Genomic DNA, 15,380 nt, shown 5'->3' on the forward strand with positions numbered 1-15,380 from the left:
TCTCTTTGAGCACCAACGTGATCCCAGTTTTGCCGCGGGTGCCTGGGAAACAGTGCACCTGTTTGCACTCTTCCTCCCCTGAACGAATAGACGACGATGAAGCAGCTCTTTCAGTTCCCTTCCCCCCTCCCCTCCCCTCGGTCTACACTCCGCCCACCCCTCCAATTCTTTTCTTTCATTTTGCTCGTTTTGCTCGTTTTGCTCGTTTTCTCTTCACCGTCCCGTCCCGCATTCACTTCCGTTTCCCCGTCAAGCTTTTCCCACCATTTTGTCTCCAACCTAATTGTAAGTTTCCAAGTCCGCCATTACTTTACAAGCTTTCCTTCTTTCCTACCTTTAATAATTCTCATTACTTTCTTTGCTTCAATCCAACAAAAAAAAAAAAAAAAACAAAAAAAACAATTCTTAAATGAAATCTAACAAGAACATTGTGTGAACGCTGTTTATAAACCCTAAAGTTAACATCATTTCATGGGATGGATTCAAGTAAGGAAATCATGATACTAATAAACAAAAATGTTCTACATCTGACGATATAGTTGTGACCTTTCGACCTATATTTATTAAAGCTTTTTTACTCAGTAGTAACCAATAATAATTAATTGATATTTAGTTATTTCAATAATAGCAGCGTAATCATCTCATCTATCAATAGAAATGCCGGAACCGAAATATAATTTCAGTTACAACTTGATTATTTCTCATTTATTTTCATCTCAGTTCTTTTGATCATTTTTCGAAAGGCTCGTTTCCTTTTTCTTCTTCTTCTTCTTCTTCTTCGTCTTCTCCTTCTTCTTGGTCTCTATGTCGTCATCGTAGACACGCGTACGTTAATCTCGCGGAAAGAAATATTTGTTTAAGTAAGCTCCTTTTTTTTTTTTTTTTCTTTTCTCCTTCTCACTCGGTTGGAATTAATGATTGTACAGTACCGCTAATACGACCACGGACGATTATGGGGTTTCGAAGGGAGAACAACACAACACGCCGACAATTCATGTCTGCTGGTTCAACCGTGAGGGAAAATAATATCGGCAAGGTAATTTTTACACTTTCATAGTATCATATAATTGAAATATTGAAATCTACGATAGATGATAGTTTAGTTGAGTTTAGTTTTTTCTTTTTTTCTTAACCTCTGTCGAATAACCGAAGGACTACTGTGTATTATAAATAATATGTCTATAACAAATATACTGCTGTGTTATAATTAGAAATCGCGAGTTATTTATATTTGCGTACTTGAGAGTATGCTTATAGGTCAAAATACTAAAATATTAGTTATATGTACAAAAAAAAAAAAAAAAAACTACCACATTCGAAATTTACCAAGCGAACAATCAACAAATTGAAACCTAAGCAAATAAACGTATCTAATTTAAAAATACATTTTTCTCTAATAATATATAGGAGTAAGAAAATTGAAAGAAAAAAAAGAAAAGAGTTGAAAAGGTTGACCACGGGACTTGAAAAAAAGGGTTTTTCTTTTGATCTACCTATTCATAGAGAAGTTTGTATCTTTGTAAGTTAGTAAAGAAGCCTGGTACATTTTAAATCCTGTATTATCCGAAACACGTGTTTCGGCAGATGCGTTTAAATCCCGCCTCAAGCAAAAAGCACAGCTAGCAATTGTCCAGGCCCTGCGCAATCCTTCGAACCGTGAACGAACGAACGAACGAACGAACGAACGAACGAACGAACGAACGAACGAACAAACGAACAAACGAATGAAATACTTTATTCATCTCACAAGTATCTACAGATTTTCTTATCAATTTGCTATTTTAAATAAATCCTACATACGTAAGAATGGAGTGTGAGGGTGAGGGTGGGAAGAAGCACAAAACTGACCATTGGATGGAAATACTTTGGATGGAAGTTTATTCTAATTTAGTCATATCAATAAACTTCGATTAGAGATAGATAACTCTTCATAGTCTTGTGTTAAACTAAATGTAGGATAAATTGCGAGAAAGTTTAGGAATAAACTCGAAAGAGATATGAGATGCAACACTCTCGATGTCATAACGCGCTAACGTATTTACGATTACGCTTATATCACGGCGAGTGAATCAATAAATATACCTTCGCAGAGAAAAGTGACGTGATACAGCACCAGTTAGTTAGGATACGTGTATATAATCTCGCATACACACTTACCTTTTACGAAAATACTTGCAAATTTCACATTTTGCAGCATTTCTAACAATTCTTGGCGGCATCTGCTTCATCTATCAAATAGGTCACCAATAAGTGCGAAAACTATAGATACGAAATGCAGAATATCACAAATTTGGATACTCGATGAAAAAGACAAAAAAAAAAAAAAAAAAAAAAAAGAAACATGTGTTCGTGTTGTATCGTGCTCCAACACTCCATTTAGATGATACGAATGTCGTCTTATATATTATTATTATTATTATTTGTATTTTTTACCGAAGAAAAAGGAAGAAGAAAAGAAAATAATTTTCGATCGATTTTCATTGTAACGTAAAAAATAAACGTTGGTATGTTCTAATGACGCCATTAAACGATCGAGAATTATATTGTTTTCTCAGCCGTTTACGTAGATTCAACGGCATACACACCTTGCTCGGCCAAGTATTTTTGCAAGAAAATATCGCTACGCGAATTGTATGAAAATATTGCTTTTCAAAATACACTTTTCGTAAGTTAACTTCCCCTTTAACAAATGCGTTTTACATTCGAATTAATAAAAAGGAAAGAACGAAAGAACGAAAGAAAGAACGAAAGAAAGCGGGGAGTGGTGGTTGGTTGGTTGGTTGGTTGGTTCATTTTGAAGATTCGTCGCGTTTTCAAAAACAACAACAACAAAAACATTATAATATTATTTGCTTGTGTGTGTGTAGGTGTGTAGGTGTGTTTGTTTCTATTTATACATTTGGATGTGTTGAAAATATATGCTTTATATGTGATTTGGGCATTTATTTTGTGAATTATCGCATTTGCACGAAGCACCCTACTACTTTAATCATAGCAATAATCATACTTATTGGTAATAATCTTAATCTATATCTTATTACAATAACGCAGCAGTGATAATAATGACAATATTAACGACAGTAAAGAGTCACAATGACAATAGTAATAATTGTGTATTTATAGTACAGAGTGAAAACAATGAATATTTCTAAATTATTATAAAGAGAAACATTATTTAGAATGATTCAACTGTACTATCCAAGTTTTACATTACGCGCGTGCAAATATGAATTATTTGGAATTTACAGTGTATATCGAAAACGAATATTCCTTTGACTCGCTATATATGTCAATATTTTCTATACAATAACTACAACTATTTTTTTATTATCTTATTAATATCTCTCTTTATAATACACACCTACATAGATGTTTATTTATCGACAATATTATCGCCAATCTAATAGTAATATTTTCCTTTTCATTTTATTCACATAATTTATTTTTTATTTGAATAAATATATTATCTCAGTTCTCTTGGGCGCTGCTCTGATACGCAGAGAACAGAGTTACCAATAAATGCACGTTACATTTTTCCAATAATACCCTACTATTACTATTATTATTATTATTATCATCATTATATTTATAGACGCTATTTTAGACAATTTTGCAACTTTTTACATGTTTTTTTTTTCATTCTCCTAATTTTCTTTCTTTTTATAGATATATGCATATATATATATATTTATATTTATATTCAGACAATGTAATGCAACCTTTCTTTTAAATAAAAAAACAAAAAGTATATCAAAGCTTAATTTTCAATTTTTACAATAAATTTATTCTTTTACTTTCTCTCTTCCTACCCCTTTCTCAATGATATATTTACAGGAGTATTTTAAATGGTATTAGATTGGTGCTTAAATAAGAAAAACAAAGTGGGGCGCAGATAATAATAAAAATCACAATTATTTGTGCAGCAATCAAACCGATCATTATAATAAAATTCATGTTCAAATACTTCTATTGTTTTCTTACCCGATGGCCTTTATGTAGCTTAAAATAAATTTTGGAAGCAAGGACAAATCGCCAACTATACATACAACAAACGATCGAACGTATTAATTTAATGTTTTAAACGATTCATCGATACTTCTTACTCATTCAACATTATTTTTTTCAATGATATATATATTTATACGTTTATATTATATGTACATGCATATGTGTAAGTATATAATACATTGAATAGAAATAAATACGAGATCATGATAATTACACGTCGATAAAACGGTCTTCTATTGTTTCAATGGAAAAGATTATCGTTTAAAACGTTAAAAAATGTTGCCTTTACAGATCGAACGATGAAATAAATATCAATGATATTTCTAACAATATGCAATACTGACAAACACTGGAATAGTTATCGAGTACCAATTCAAATAAATCTTATTATTATGAAATAAGATTTATCGAGTATCGATATTCTATTATAGTATCTTATCAGTAGATTGATATTGATAAAGTTTCGATTGAAAGTTTCAAGACGATCAATCAAATGGAATATTTCCGCAAATTAATGAGATTTGATGCAACGACAATAAAGCTTTTTATTATTTTTTAATCATAATAAAAAGCCTTATGTCGGAAGTAAGCAACAGACACACGGCAAACAGAGCCACACCAATATTTTTCCACCGTCGGTCGGGAATTTTTGCAACAAACGTTTGCACAGTTGCTTCGAAACCTTTGCATTGAACTTGCTTATGAAAAAAAAAAACAAGAGACGCCTTTTCGATGAAACAATTGTCCTAGGTCAGCGACAGACAGCGTGCCTACCCGCCGAGTGACGAATGTTTGCTCAGGTGACTTCCAAATTTACAAACGCCGTTTTGCTTCTCCAATTGCCAATCCAATCAATTTCTCTTTTTCTCTTTTTTTTTTTTTTTTACAAACATTTTAGTAGAAAAAAAGAAATACAAAAATTATTAGAATAACAATCGTAGAACAGAATTCAAGGTACTTATTGAAAATGATCTCGAACGATTGAAAATAATGAAGTTGATACGGTTTATACGACAATTTCTTCTGCGAACAACCACCTGTTCGAGAAGAGTAAAGAACAACGCGAACAGATATTTTACCGAACATTTCTTAAATCTCCCCTTTTTTAGTTCCAATCTTTGCCGAGTTCCTCCGTCATTGGTATCCACTCTTGCTTGACGTAAACCAGGCCAGGATCATACTCATTCTGATGTTGTTCTTCAAGGCCTCGCTGGTGGGGCCTTGAATTTCGGTATTCTCAGTATTTCTGTAACGTTATCGGTAAATTGCCACTGCTATTTACGACATTGCAGTCTTGGAAGTATCTATGGTAAAGTGGTGGAGAGGGAGCTGCACCCGTAGAAAGTGGGGTCGATGGGCTAGATCTGAAAAAATACAAACACCAATATTATCGTGATTAAAAACCGATTAAAATTACCGGGTTTTAAAGTCCAAGTGTGTAAAAGAAGGGTAGTGGAAAGGGAAGGGAAAGTGTACCTGTAAAGTTGACAGCTAGGTGACTGGGTTTCCTGATAAATGGGTGCAGAATCGGGACTAGCAGCTTCTTGATACCACTGAGTGTGGGCGGCCGCGGCTGCTGCAGCGGCCGCTGCAGCCGCAGCATTTCCGTGATTTCTCGAATTGTAATCGGCGTGATCCATGATGTAGCTGGGCGTAGGAGTGCAATAAGGCACGGGGTACATGCCGGTCCCGGGTGGCGAAGGATTTCCTCTGGTGACGGCGCTACCGTGAGGGGCGTATCCGGTGGTCGCCATCATGGCGGCAACCGCGGCGGTCGTACTGGTCGTCGTGGTGCACGCTGACGAGTGTCCGTGTCCGTGTCCGTGTCCGTGCCCGTGTCCGTGTCCGTGCCCGTGCCCGTGCCCGTGCCCGTGCCCGTGTGAATGCGAGTGAGGATGCGAGTGCGAATGTGTCAAAGCGTGAGCGTGAGCGTGAACATGAGCATGAGCGTGAACGTGAGGATGTTGACCACCAGCACCACCAGCACCACCACTACCGGTGCTTTGATCGACTCGATTGTTCATCAGAGCATTTTCTCGACTTGTCATGAGAGCGTCGACGCTAAACGCGGCAGAATCTAAGCCAACCATCGAAACGTCAGGAATCCCCGTTTCTTGATGTACTTGATGATGACCCTGATGTACCTGATTTCCCAGTGCCGTTTGAATGACGCTTTGACCACCGCTACTTACTGCTGTATGAGATGGTACACTTGCTACGACCACGCCTGTAACCGTAGTCTTGGTATCTTGTTGTATAGGACTATGGAGCAAACCATACTTGCTTTGCACGGCCATGCAGTGATCGTTCACCGGTTCTCTTTTTGGTTTGCACAAGCCGGTCGTAGTCGTACTAGCCGTTGTCGTAACAGTACCACCCTCCATGACACCCGCAACACCACCGATAACACTAGCCACACCAGAAGCATTACCACCACCGCCAGCACCTCCACCACCACCAGCACCACCACCACCACCACTACCACTACCACTAGAACCTCCTCCTCCTCCTCCTGCTCCTGCTCCTGCTGCTGCACTACCTCCGCTACCACCCCCATTGCCAACTTTTTTAATCGCCGTCGTTGTCGTCGTAGTTTCTATCGACGGTGCGAGGTTAACGATACTACCACCAGCACCAACACCAACACCAACACCACCACCAATGTTGCTCGACTTTACGTCCTCCTGTTGCGATTGCAATCCTCGTTTCTCTGGCAAAAGACCCTGCCTCTTTAACGCTTCTTCCTTCTCTTTCAGAGCATCTTTTTTTTTAAATCTCCTTCGTCGACGCAAGTAAGAACCATTGTCGAACATATTGTAACTATCTGGATCGAGTGACCAATAACTTCCTTTTCCTGGTTTCTTATCGTCGCGCGGCACTTTAACGAAACACTCGTTTAAGCTGAGATTATGTCTGATCGAATTTTGCCAGCCCTGTTTGTTCTCACGGTAATACGGAAAACGTTCCATTATGAACTGATAAATACCGTTCAGAGTGATCTTCCTGTCCGGAGCATTTTGAATTGCCATTGCTATTAGTGCGATATACGAATATGGAGGTTTTACCATGTCTTTACCCGGATGGTGAATGTGTTGCTGCGTTATACCGGACACGGGATAACCAGCGGCCGTCGCATATCCACTGTATCGATATTGTTCGTAATAACCTGGTGCAGCGCCCACACCCACGCCCACACCTGGATAAGATGCAGTGCCCATACCAACGGGCACTCCACTCGGATGACGATAATAAGCATTTTGTTCCCCGAATAACGTATGCATCTTGATTAATCAACTTTCAACTTAGACACCTTATTTTCTCTTGGACGGTAAAACACTTACGCGCACATGTGAACGATTTGCAAAATACGCTTATGCAATATATTCCAACATTTTTTTCTCTTCCTATTTCACTTTCTCTTGAAATTATTCCACTAAATACAAGAAATTCTTTCTCTAAGAATAGAATAAATTTGTTGTTTTTTTTTCTAAATACCTCAAACCCTTTACTTTTTCTAATCCTTTAGTCCCGAAAACTTATGGGAAAAAATAACTCAAAGTCTTTGTATATTGTAGAGGATGATGCGGTCATAATTTCAGATGACAGGTAAAAAAGAAAGAAAGGAAGGAAGGAAGGAAGGAAGGAAGAGGAAGAAGAAGGGTGGAGGAGGGTAAGGTGGAAGAAGAAGAAGAAGAAGAGTAACAAAGTAATGAGTGGACGAGGCGAGAAAGGTGTGGTAGTCCTGGCTGTCGTTCTGGATGTCGATGCAACGATTGCAACGATTGCAACAATTGCAACGATTGTATTATGATACACAACAGGTCGGAGTTTACCCAACCCCGAGTAAAAACACACTGGGGCCTCGTTCGCGAGCCGAAGAAACCAAGAGCGTTCTAGGATGAACGCGAGGACGTGTGCGCGAGAACAACACGATCCGAACCCCTCTTCGTCTTGTACAAAAATCCATCTACGAACTCGTTCACAGTTGTATGCCTTGGTAATGCGTCGAACCGAGCACCCATGGTAGGGGAACCAGAGTTTTCATTCGTTCGCTCTATTAGGGGCTGAACCTGACTCGACAACCTTAACCAATCGGATGATTTTAGAATGGAAACCCTACCACCACCCTGTCACCACCCTATTGCCACCTTACCACCACCCGATATCACCGAATTACCTTGGCCATGCCCATTTCGTCGCACGCACGCACGTTCCTATCTTTTCCTTTGCTATCTGTAACAAAAGAGATTATTAACAAGAAAAAGACAAAGACAGAATACCTTCGTATTCTGTAACCTATCGTCCGTCGTCTTCCTTTTCCAACGATAAAGGTGAAAGAGATGGAAAGAAATAAAGTCAAGAAAATGAGAGAGAACAACGTCAGGGTAGTACTAGTAAAGGTGAATTTTTACAATTGATCGTTGCCACTGTAAGGCCCTCATACGCCTGTCTTATGACACTTACTTTGTCAAGTCTTGTGAAGAAGAAGAAAAGTCCAGCGACGGATTGCATACGCGTATATAGTATTATTTATCATCTTTCATTTTCTTATTATCCTCTCTCTATCACAGAGTGTCTCGTGTGCAACGCCTTTTCACATAACATACGATTATATCTATAAGTGCATAGTGAGTTAGTTTCTACCTACCTATGGAGAAAATAGTATCGATCCAAAATAGGATCTTCTTCGATCCTTCGATTCAAAGGAAAATAGGTATTTACTTAGGTATTATCCTACTAATCTGTTATCTTGTTTTTCAATAAATATTTCAAGAGTAACAATAAACCGACTTTTGTTTGGCAAACCGTTCGGAAACGCTGTAAAACGTTTGATTTATGTGACAGCTCTGTGCTTCCATTCGTGTCTGAGCTGAGACGTTATCGTTTCTTATCGTTCGACTCGTCAAATTGGCACACTGTCTTTTCCCCCAATGAATAATACGGTTATAGTTAAAAAGAACATGATTTTTTTTCTACTATTTGTTTAAAGAAAATTTGAGAAACAGGTAGAAGAGATTATCTGAAACGATAAAAAAGGGTTCTTTTTGTTGATTTTGGGTTTCCTCGGAAATAGTAGGTATGTCTACATATTTTCTCATTTATATTTCACATTATTTCACATAATTCGGAGATACTTAATACTTGATCAAAAATACCGCGGCAATAAATAATGTCAGGCATTGTGGTATTTTGCTTGATGAAAGAGTGTAAAAAGTTAAAGGGTGATGGATGGATGGAAGGAAGGAAGGAAGGAAGGAGAACCGGAAGAAAAGTTTTCTTGCCGCGAGTAGTATAGATAGGTGGGTAATCCGTAGACGAAGGAACTCGAGAAAGCTCCCTCGGGAAAGCAGAGTAGGAGAGTAGCAAAGTTATTGGAAGAAGAGGTACCGAACGAGACGAGAGATTCAATTTGCCGTCTGTTTTTCTAAGGGTTCGACTCCTGCCTTGCGAAAACACTCGATGGGACACCTCGTCTCCTTCTGTTCTTTCGCGAATCCTACGAACCACTATCCGGGTCCCTGGAACGAGTTCGATCCGTCCCATCGTTCCACTTTTCCATTTCTATCAATCCATGTCTTCTTATATATTATGTTACTATATTGGATTTTTCCAAATAATCCAAATCCGTTGACATATCGCGTCGTCGTTTAATTAGATGGTTCTTCATCTAATCTAATGAATGAGAATAGAAAAAAAGTTGTGTAGCTAGAGTTACACTTTTATTTGAACAATGAAAATTGTTTAAGGAATTATTTGATGTTTTCATTTCAATATAAAATCTTGTTAGTATATATATATACATTTCATAAATCTTTGGTTCCATTGTGGTGGAAGTACCATATTTCAAATACGTGATGAATATTAAATTCTAGGGATTAGGAAAGCAACAAATGGGGTAAAAAATGTTTTTAATAGAAATCTGAATAATAAGTATTGTATTTCGTGACATGTATAGAAAAAAAAACCAGTTTTAACAAGAACCTTTTTTACCTTTCTTCTTTGACAGTTTTTTTTCTAATAGAAGCTGTCAATCACTAAAATCCTATGGAAAACATCACAATGAAAATTGAATTGTCTTTTTAAACGCCCACAAACTTTCCAATCCTTTCCTCTTTTTTTTCTTTTTTCTTTTTTTCTTTTTTTCTTTTTTCCTTTTTTTCTTGTTTTCTTTTCCTTCGGTTTCCCAAATGATTAGAAAATATCGAATGTAACCGGATTGTCTTAAGCAAGGTTAAGTTTAATAAGCTTTACCCTGACGTAAGTAAGTAAGGTTCTCCCATAATCGGGATTAGAATCGATTCGACGAAGACGTATACAAGACGAATTTGCATATTTTCTGTAGCCGCGAGCAAGTATAGCAGTTCTTCAAGTATCTACATACAGAAGAAAATATCATTTCGTATAATGGTGAAAATCTTATCCTACCTACCTACCTACCTACCTAAAAAACTTCTTCCCCCGTCTCCGAATGTTTACGGTATTTCGAAAGAAGGCAAAATAAACTTTTTCTCCTCCTTGACCTATCTTACGTATAATAGAGCCATTTTATCTTAGCGAAGGCTCTTTTTTCGTCCAAAAACAATAAACCAGGATGGTGGTTCCCAACGATATTCTTTCCCGAAAATGTATCAGCAATTACGTCACATGCTTTACCAAGCTCTATAAGACCTTAAGCAAAGCACAAATTCTGACGTAAGATAATTATTGGATAACCAACCTGTAAATGATGAATGTTTTAGTTACTGTAACTAAATAAATAAATGCCTTATGAATAAATGATACACGCGAAGTAACGAAATATCTGTTAAATCCTTCGATCGGATTAACCGAATAAGGAAGACTCATACTAGCACTACACCACTAGCCGTCCGGCGGCCTCGCATCTCCGTATGTTTCTTGTCTATTCCTCCTCACGAGTCTTAAAATGATGTTTACATAACGATGAAATTTCATTCCCGAGACCTCCAAACTACTCGTGTAAACCAATACTCGAAAAGAAAGACGTGTAGGGGCGCGTAACGCAACCACAAAAAAATAGGTGTAACGTTTTGGTGATATCAAAGTCAAGATGTCGTTTCCTCTCGAAGAAATAAAATTTGACAAAAAACAAAAAAAAAAAGGAACAAATAATTTCTAAATGGACAAGCGTTTCTTATTCGAATGACAAGCGGAACTGTATTATTTTCCAATTAGTAGCCAATCAAAGAAATGTCATAAATTCATTCGAAGAGAGGTGCAACGAATTTGATATAAAGCTTGATGAATGTTTACATAGTAGGGAATGTACGTAGGTAGGTATTTATCTAATCTACCTACTGTACAACATTAATTCTGGGTCGTATCTCTGTTGCAGTCATCCATCGGTTTACCCGAAACGCTGCTTGCTCCTTGCATGCGTTTACTTACAAGAATATGACCTGCACGCTTGCGATAGGATCGCGAGCATAAAGATAACAAACAGATCGATGCAACGCGCCTGCCTGCCTGCCAGCCTTCCTGCTGTTTCTCACGTTCTTGCCGTCGGAGAAAAATAGGCATAATCTGGTTAACATTAAAACGTTACTTCAACATTTTTCTTCAACTTTTCTTCGTTTCAACGAAGAAGATGCGAGAGGATCGATATCGAATATCACGTTTCAACAAAAATCCTTCTCTTTATTCTTTCACTAAACTGAAATAGAGAGAGAGAGAGAGAGAGAGAGAAAGTTTGAGGCTAAAACGAGAAACCTGCTCGTTGCCGATAGGATTGAACCGTGGCTAGGAGGTTTATGGGGGTGGCATCATTCCCTGTATTTCTCTCTCTCTCTCTCTCTCTCTCTCTCGCTCACTCTGAAAAGGACCAAAGCGGAATTCAAGCGAACAATGCATACCCGTTGGCAATTTCACGCGACAAGTCTCACCATCAGCATATCAATGGGCCCGGAGGATTATCTGGATGTGCAGTGATATTTCGCGGTTGGCTTCGACAGATAGGGTTGCGTATTGCTAAACCCTCAACGGCCGAACGTCCATGACCCAGCCTGGAAATTCAAACTTACGCAGGAAACCGATTTTCTTCCCTCGATTTATTTTCTTTTATTATTCGACCGTGCTGCATAAGTAGTATCATGTGTTTTACGTAGTCATGGTTACAACTATCAATGTTTCTAACTTTTTACAACGGGCAAAACAAAAGGATCTCTCGTGCATATCGAACAACAAATGAAATTGCAGGATAAAAATTAAGTGGAGCATAGGAATGAATGCAGTCTGATTCTCGGTGAGTTGCGTAAAGAATAGAAAAACGGAATGTTGAACGATAAAGACTTTGTTCACGGTAGCAACTTAATTTCGTATTAGACACAAAACGCGATACAAAGAGAACGTAAGAAATATTTTCATTGGAGATTAGCGACTTGTTATAACGTGTCCAATTTGCTCTCAGGATGCAAACAAACGCGTCATAGAAACGTCTAACGTTGTCCTCTTTTCGTTGTACAATACCACGTAGGGCGGTTTATTTATCTTGAAAACGTATCAACCGCATTTCCTTCCTCATTGTCTGCCTTAAAGAAATAAATCCAGCCGGTAGTGGTGGATTCCGCTCGGAATACAACTCTCTCTCTCTCTCTCTCTCTCTTTTTCATCATCTTTTAAGAGGAGGAAACCGTCCGACTTGTTATACAAAATATTGATATTTTCTTAATTACCTATAATAATATACTTAAAATAGATTCCTCGTAATCTCGAATATAAATTACAAAATGAAATGTAAAAGAATTTGATAAGTTATTAGTCAGATTAGCATTGCAACGATGACGCAATCATCTTTCGTGACACGATGATGGGATAGGGAGGGCTGTTCTCTGGAAGGAGCAAGATAATAGCCATAGAGAGGTATAAACGGTGAAAGCGCCTTCGTGGTTTCCTCGTGGGCGGGTAACGCGGCTAATTCCGACTGTTTGGTTAGCAAGCATTTAAGGTTTGTCTTGGCCGTTGCTTCGTGTCTTTTAGACAGCCGATCTGTGTTCCGACCAAACCAAACGGAAGCTAAATGATCATCCTACCAAAGATGAAGTGACGAGCATTGAAATTTCCTTTTCATCGTCATCGTCATCGTCATTCACGACAACGGCCGAGTGAATCATCAATCGCCCTTTTCGTTTCATTAACTTTCATCTCTCGGGAAAATTCTAAAAAATATATATGAATTTGGTTTTTGAACAACACTTTGTATAAGTAGAACTTCGATAGGTACCCGATTGCGAGTAAACGTTGTTGTAAGCGAGTTGTAATAGTAGTAGTAATAGTAGTATGTATGTAGGAAAGTTGTGCATGAGACGATGTGCGATCGTACAACCCTCCGTTCGCATAGGGCACAAAAGATTTAGAGAAGTTGCGGCTGAACAAACATTGTCGGCATAGTAAACGCACGTTCCTCTTCTTCCTCTTCTTCCTCCTCTTCCTCTTCTTCTTCTTCTTCTTCTTCTTCTTCATCTCTCCTGTTGCCCTTTTCCTATATACCAACTCTCCTTTGGATATTTCCACCTAAATTCTCTAAAGTATCGCAAGCCGTGTGCTTCTTCTTCTTCTTCTTCTTCTTCTTGCTCTTCTTGGTCTTCTTGGTCTTCTTGGTCTTCTTGTTCTTCTCTCACCCTGTTTCCTCTTTAAAGTCGAACAAATCATCCATTAACGTCGTCCAAAACCGATCGTTATTCTTAGACGTGCTGAGTAACGAGATATTGGTGGCGCCTTTCGGAAGGGTTTTCCTCGCAAATCCTTACATCAAATCTAGATAAAGATGTAAATATTCATTCTGTCACCTTTACTCAAGCCCTTCGTTCAAAGGATGTTTGTAAATGATTAAAAAAATAATGAACGTTAACGTATCAAATGGCTATGGAAGTATATTTTATTAGATTCGGATAAAATTTGGTAGGTAATAATAATAACGCGTATCTCATCATGGTATGTACACCGTACCGAAGGCAACACACAGTGCTATAACGATTTTAATAAATTTCCTTCTAACTGAGCTGCAACAACAGGGCGTATGAATTAAGAGAGCCGGCTACGGTGCTTGGATAAACATCTCGAATTAGGTACCGAATTCTTTTTCATCCCTCCTCGTCGAGAGGAAAGACTTTACGACTTCGGTATGCTTCGCGAACATCCACGTATGCGAATATCTTTACGAATATCTTTACGAATATCTTTGACACTCACTCATCAGTTTGACTTTTACAAATTCCTATGAAAAATATCTCTTTGCAAACTTGAAAATACTTTTCAATTATATTTCGTATTAGTAGCAAGAGTACAGTATTTACTTGCAACTGTTCCGGTGGTCTTTTTCCTAAATCTCTACGACGAATGTGAGTGAATCTTATTGAATCTTATTGATTCGATGAAAAGAACGAAATCCAAATTCTCGGTATTGCTCGAGCTCGATCGTTTCATTGATGATGACAAAAGATATTTTTTTCTTGCCGTACAAATGTTATGGGGAAAAAATCCAGACGCACGCAACAAAACGAATTCACCTGCTCGACGAAAAATTTCATGAAAGATTCACAATGTACACGGGGGGAATTATCCTCGGTATCTTGTCGTAATAAGTATACAAAAGATTTTCATCGATTCCAATATAATAAAGTAAAATTACTCTAATCGTATCGCCATAGAAATATACATTTAAAAAGAAACAGAAAAAAAAGAAGAAAATAAATAAAAGAAGGTATGCTCTAATCAAATATGTGAGGATTTTTTTGTTCGTTCACGTCTCCTCGACAGGATAAGGCAGAATCTTTTGGAGATTCACGTTCAACAGACAGGTGCACGCACCTTCAACCCGCGGATATTATTTCTGTCAACCGTCCCCGTGTTTATCCGCATACATATTTGACGTAACTCCTTTCTCTCTCTCTCTCTCTCTCTCTCTCTCTCTCTCTCTCTCTCTCCTCGTTCGTGTCTATCCGATGGTCAGGTACAGAATACGCAGAGTATCAGTAGTAGCAAGGAGAGAGTGTTGCTCAAAGAAAGCGATCCTTATGTCGCGTGAAATAACATTTAGACTGGATCCAAATATCAAGACTTTCCTAACTGCTTAAAACCTAGGTTAGGCTGAGTAACGTAAACTTTGTTAACTTTCGTCTTGAGAAACGACTTCTCGTCCATTACTCGTCCATTACTCGCCCATTACTTCTTTATTAAAGTCCCATATCGTTGATGTTTGAATACACCCATGTTACCTAAGAACTAGGAAAAATATTCGAGGGCAAATCCCGTAACGTGTTACAACTGTGCTCAGATCTTGATGGTATTTGTTAATTGATTGTGCTGCTCACTACTGTTTAGTATAATACAATTACGAATAAATAAAATGATAAGAA

The 15,380-nt window shown here is 37.9% G+C and overlaps 1 protein-coding gene across 1 annotated transcript; it reads right to left on the reverse strand.

Moving 5' to 3' along the window:
• Nucleotides 1-2,792: 2,792 nt before the first annotated feature.
• On the reverse strand, nucleotides 2,793-7,940 carry croc (forkhead box protein crocodile). The gene is made up of 2 exons (XM_089175777.1): nucleotides 5,485-7,940; nucleotides 2,793-5,372 (listed from the first exon to the last, which is right to left on the reverse strand). The coding sequence occupies exons 1-2, from the start codon at nucleotides 7,287-7,289 to the stop codon at nucleotides 5,246-5,248; spliced, it is 1,932 nt and encodes a 643-aa protein (XP_089031903.1). The 5' UTR covers nucleotides 7,290-7,940; the 3' UTR covers nucleotides 2,793-5,245.
• Between the last annotated feature and the right edge of the window lie 7,440 nt (nucleotides 7,941-15,380).

The sequence above is a fragment of the Polistes dominula genome, unplaced genomic scaffold, assembly GCF_049000335.1.
Source record: "Polistes dominula isolate Pdom_NZ unplaced genomic scaffold, Pdom_raw_medaka contig_19, whole genome shotgun sequence".
NCBI lineage: Eukaryota > Metazoa > Arthropoda > Insecta > Hymenoptera > Vespidae > Polistes > Polistes dominula.

Coding starts and splice junctions, on each gene's coding strand:
- croc (XM_089175777.1), bottom strand. CDS start 7,289: ATGCATACGTTATTCGGGGAACAAAATGCTTATTATCGTCATCCGAGT. Junction 5,373..5,484: donor CCTAGCTGTCAACTTTACAG/GTACACTTTCCC, acceptor GTATTTTTTCAG/ATCTAGCCCATCGACCCCAC.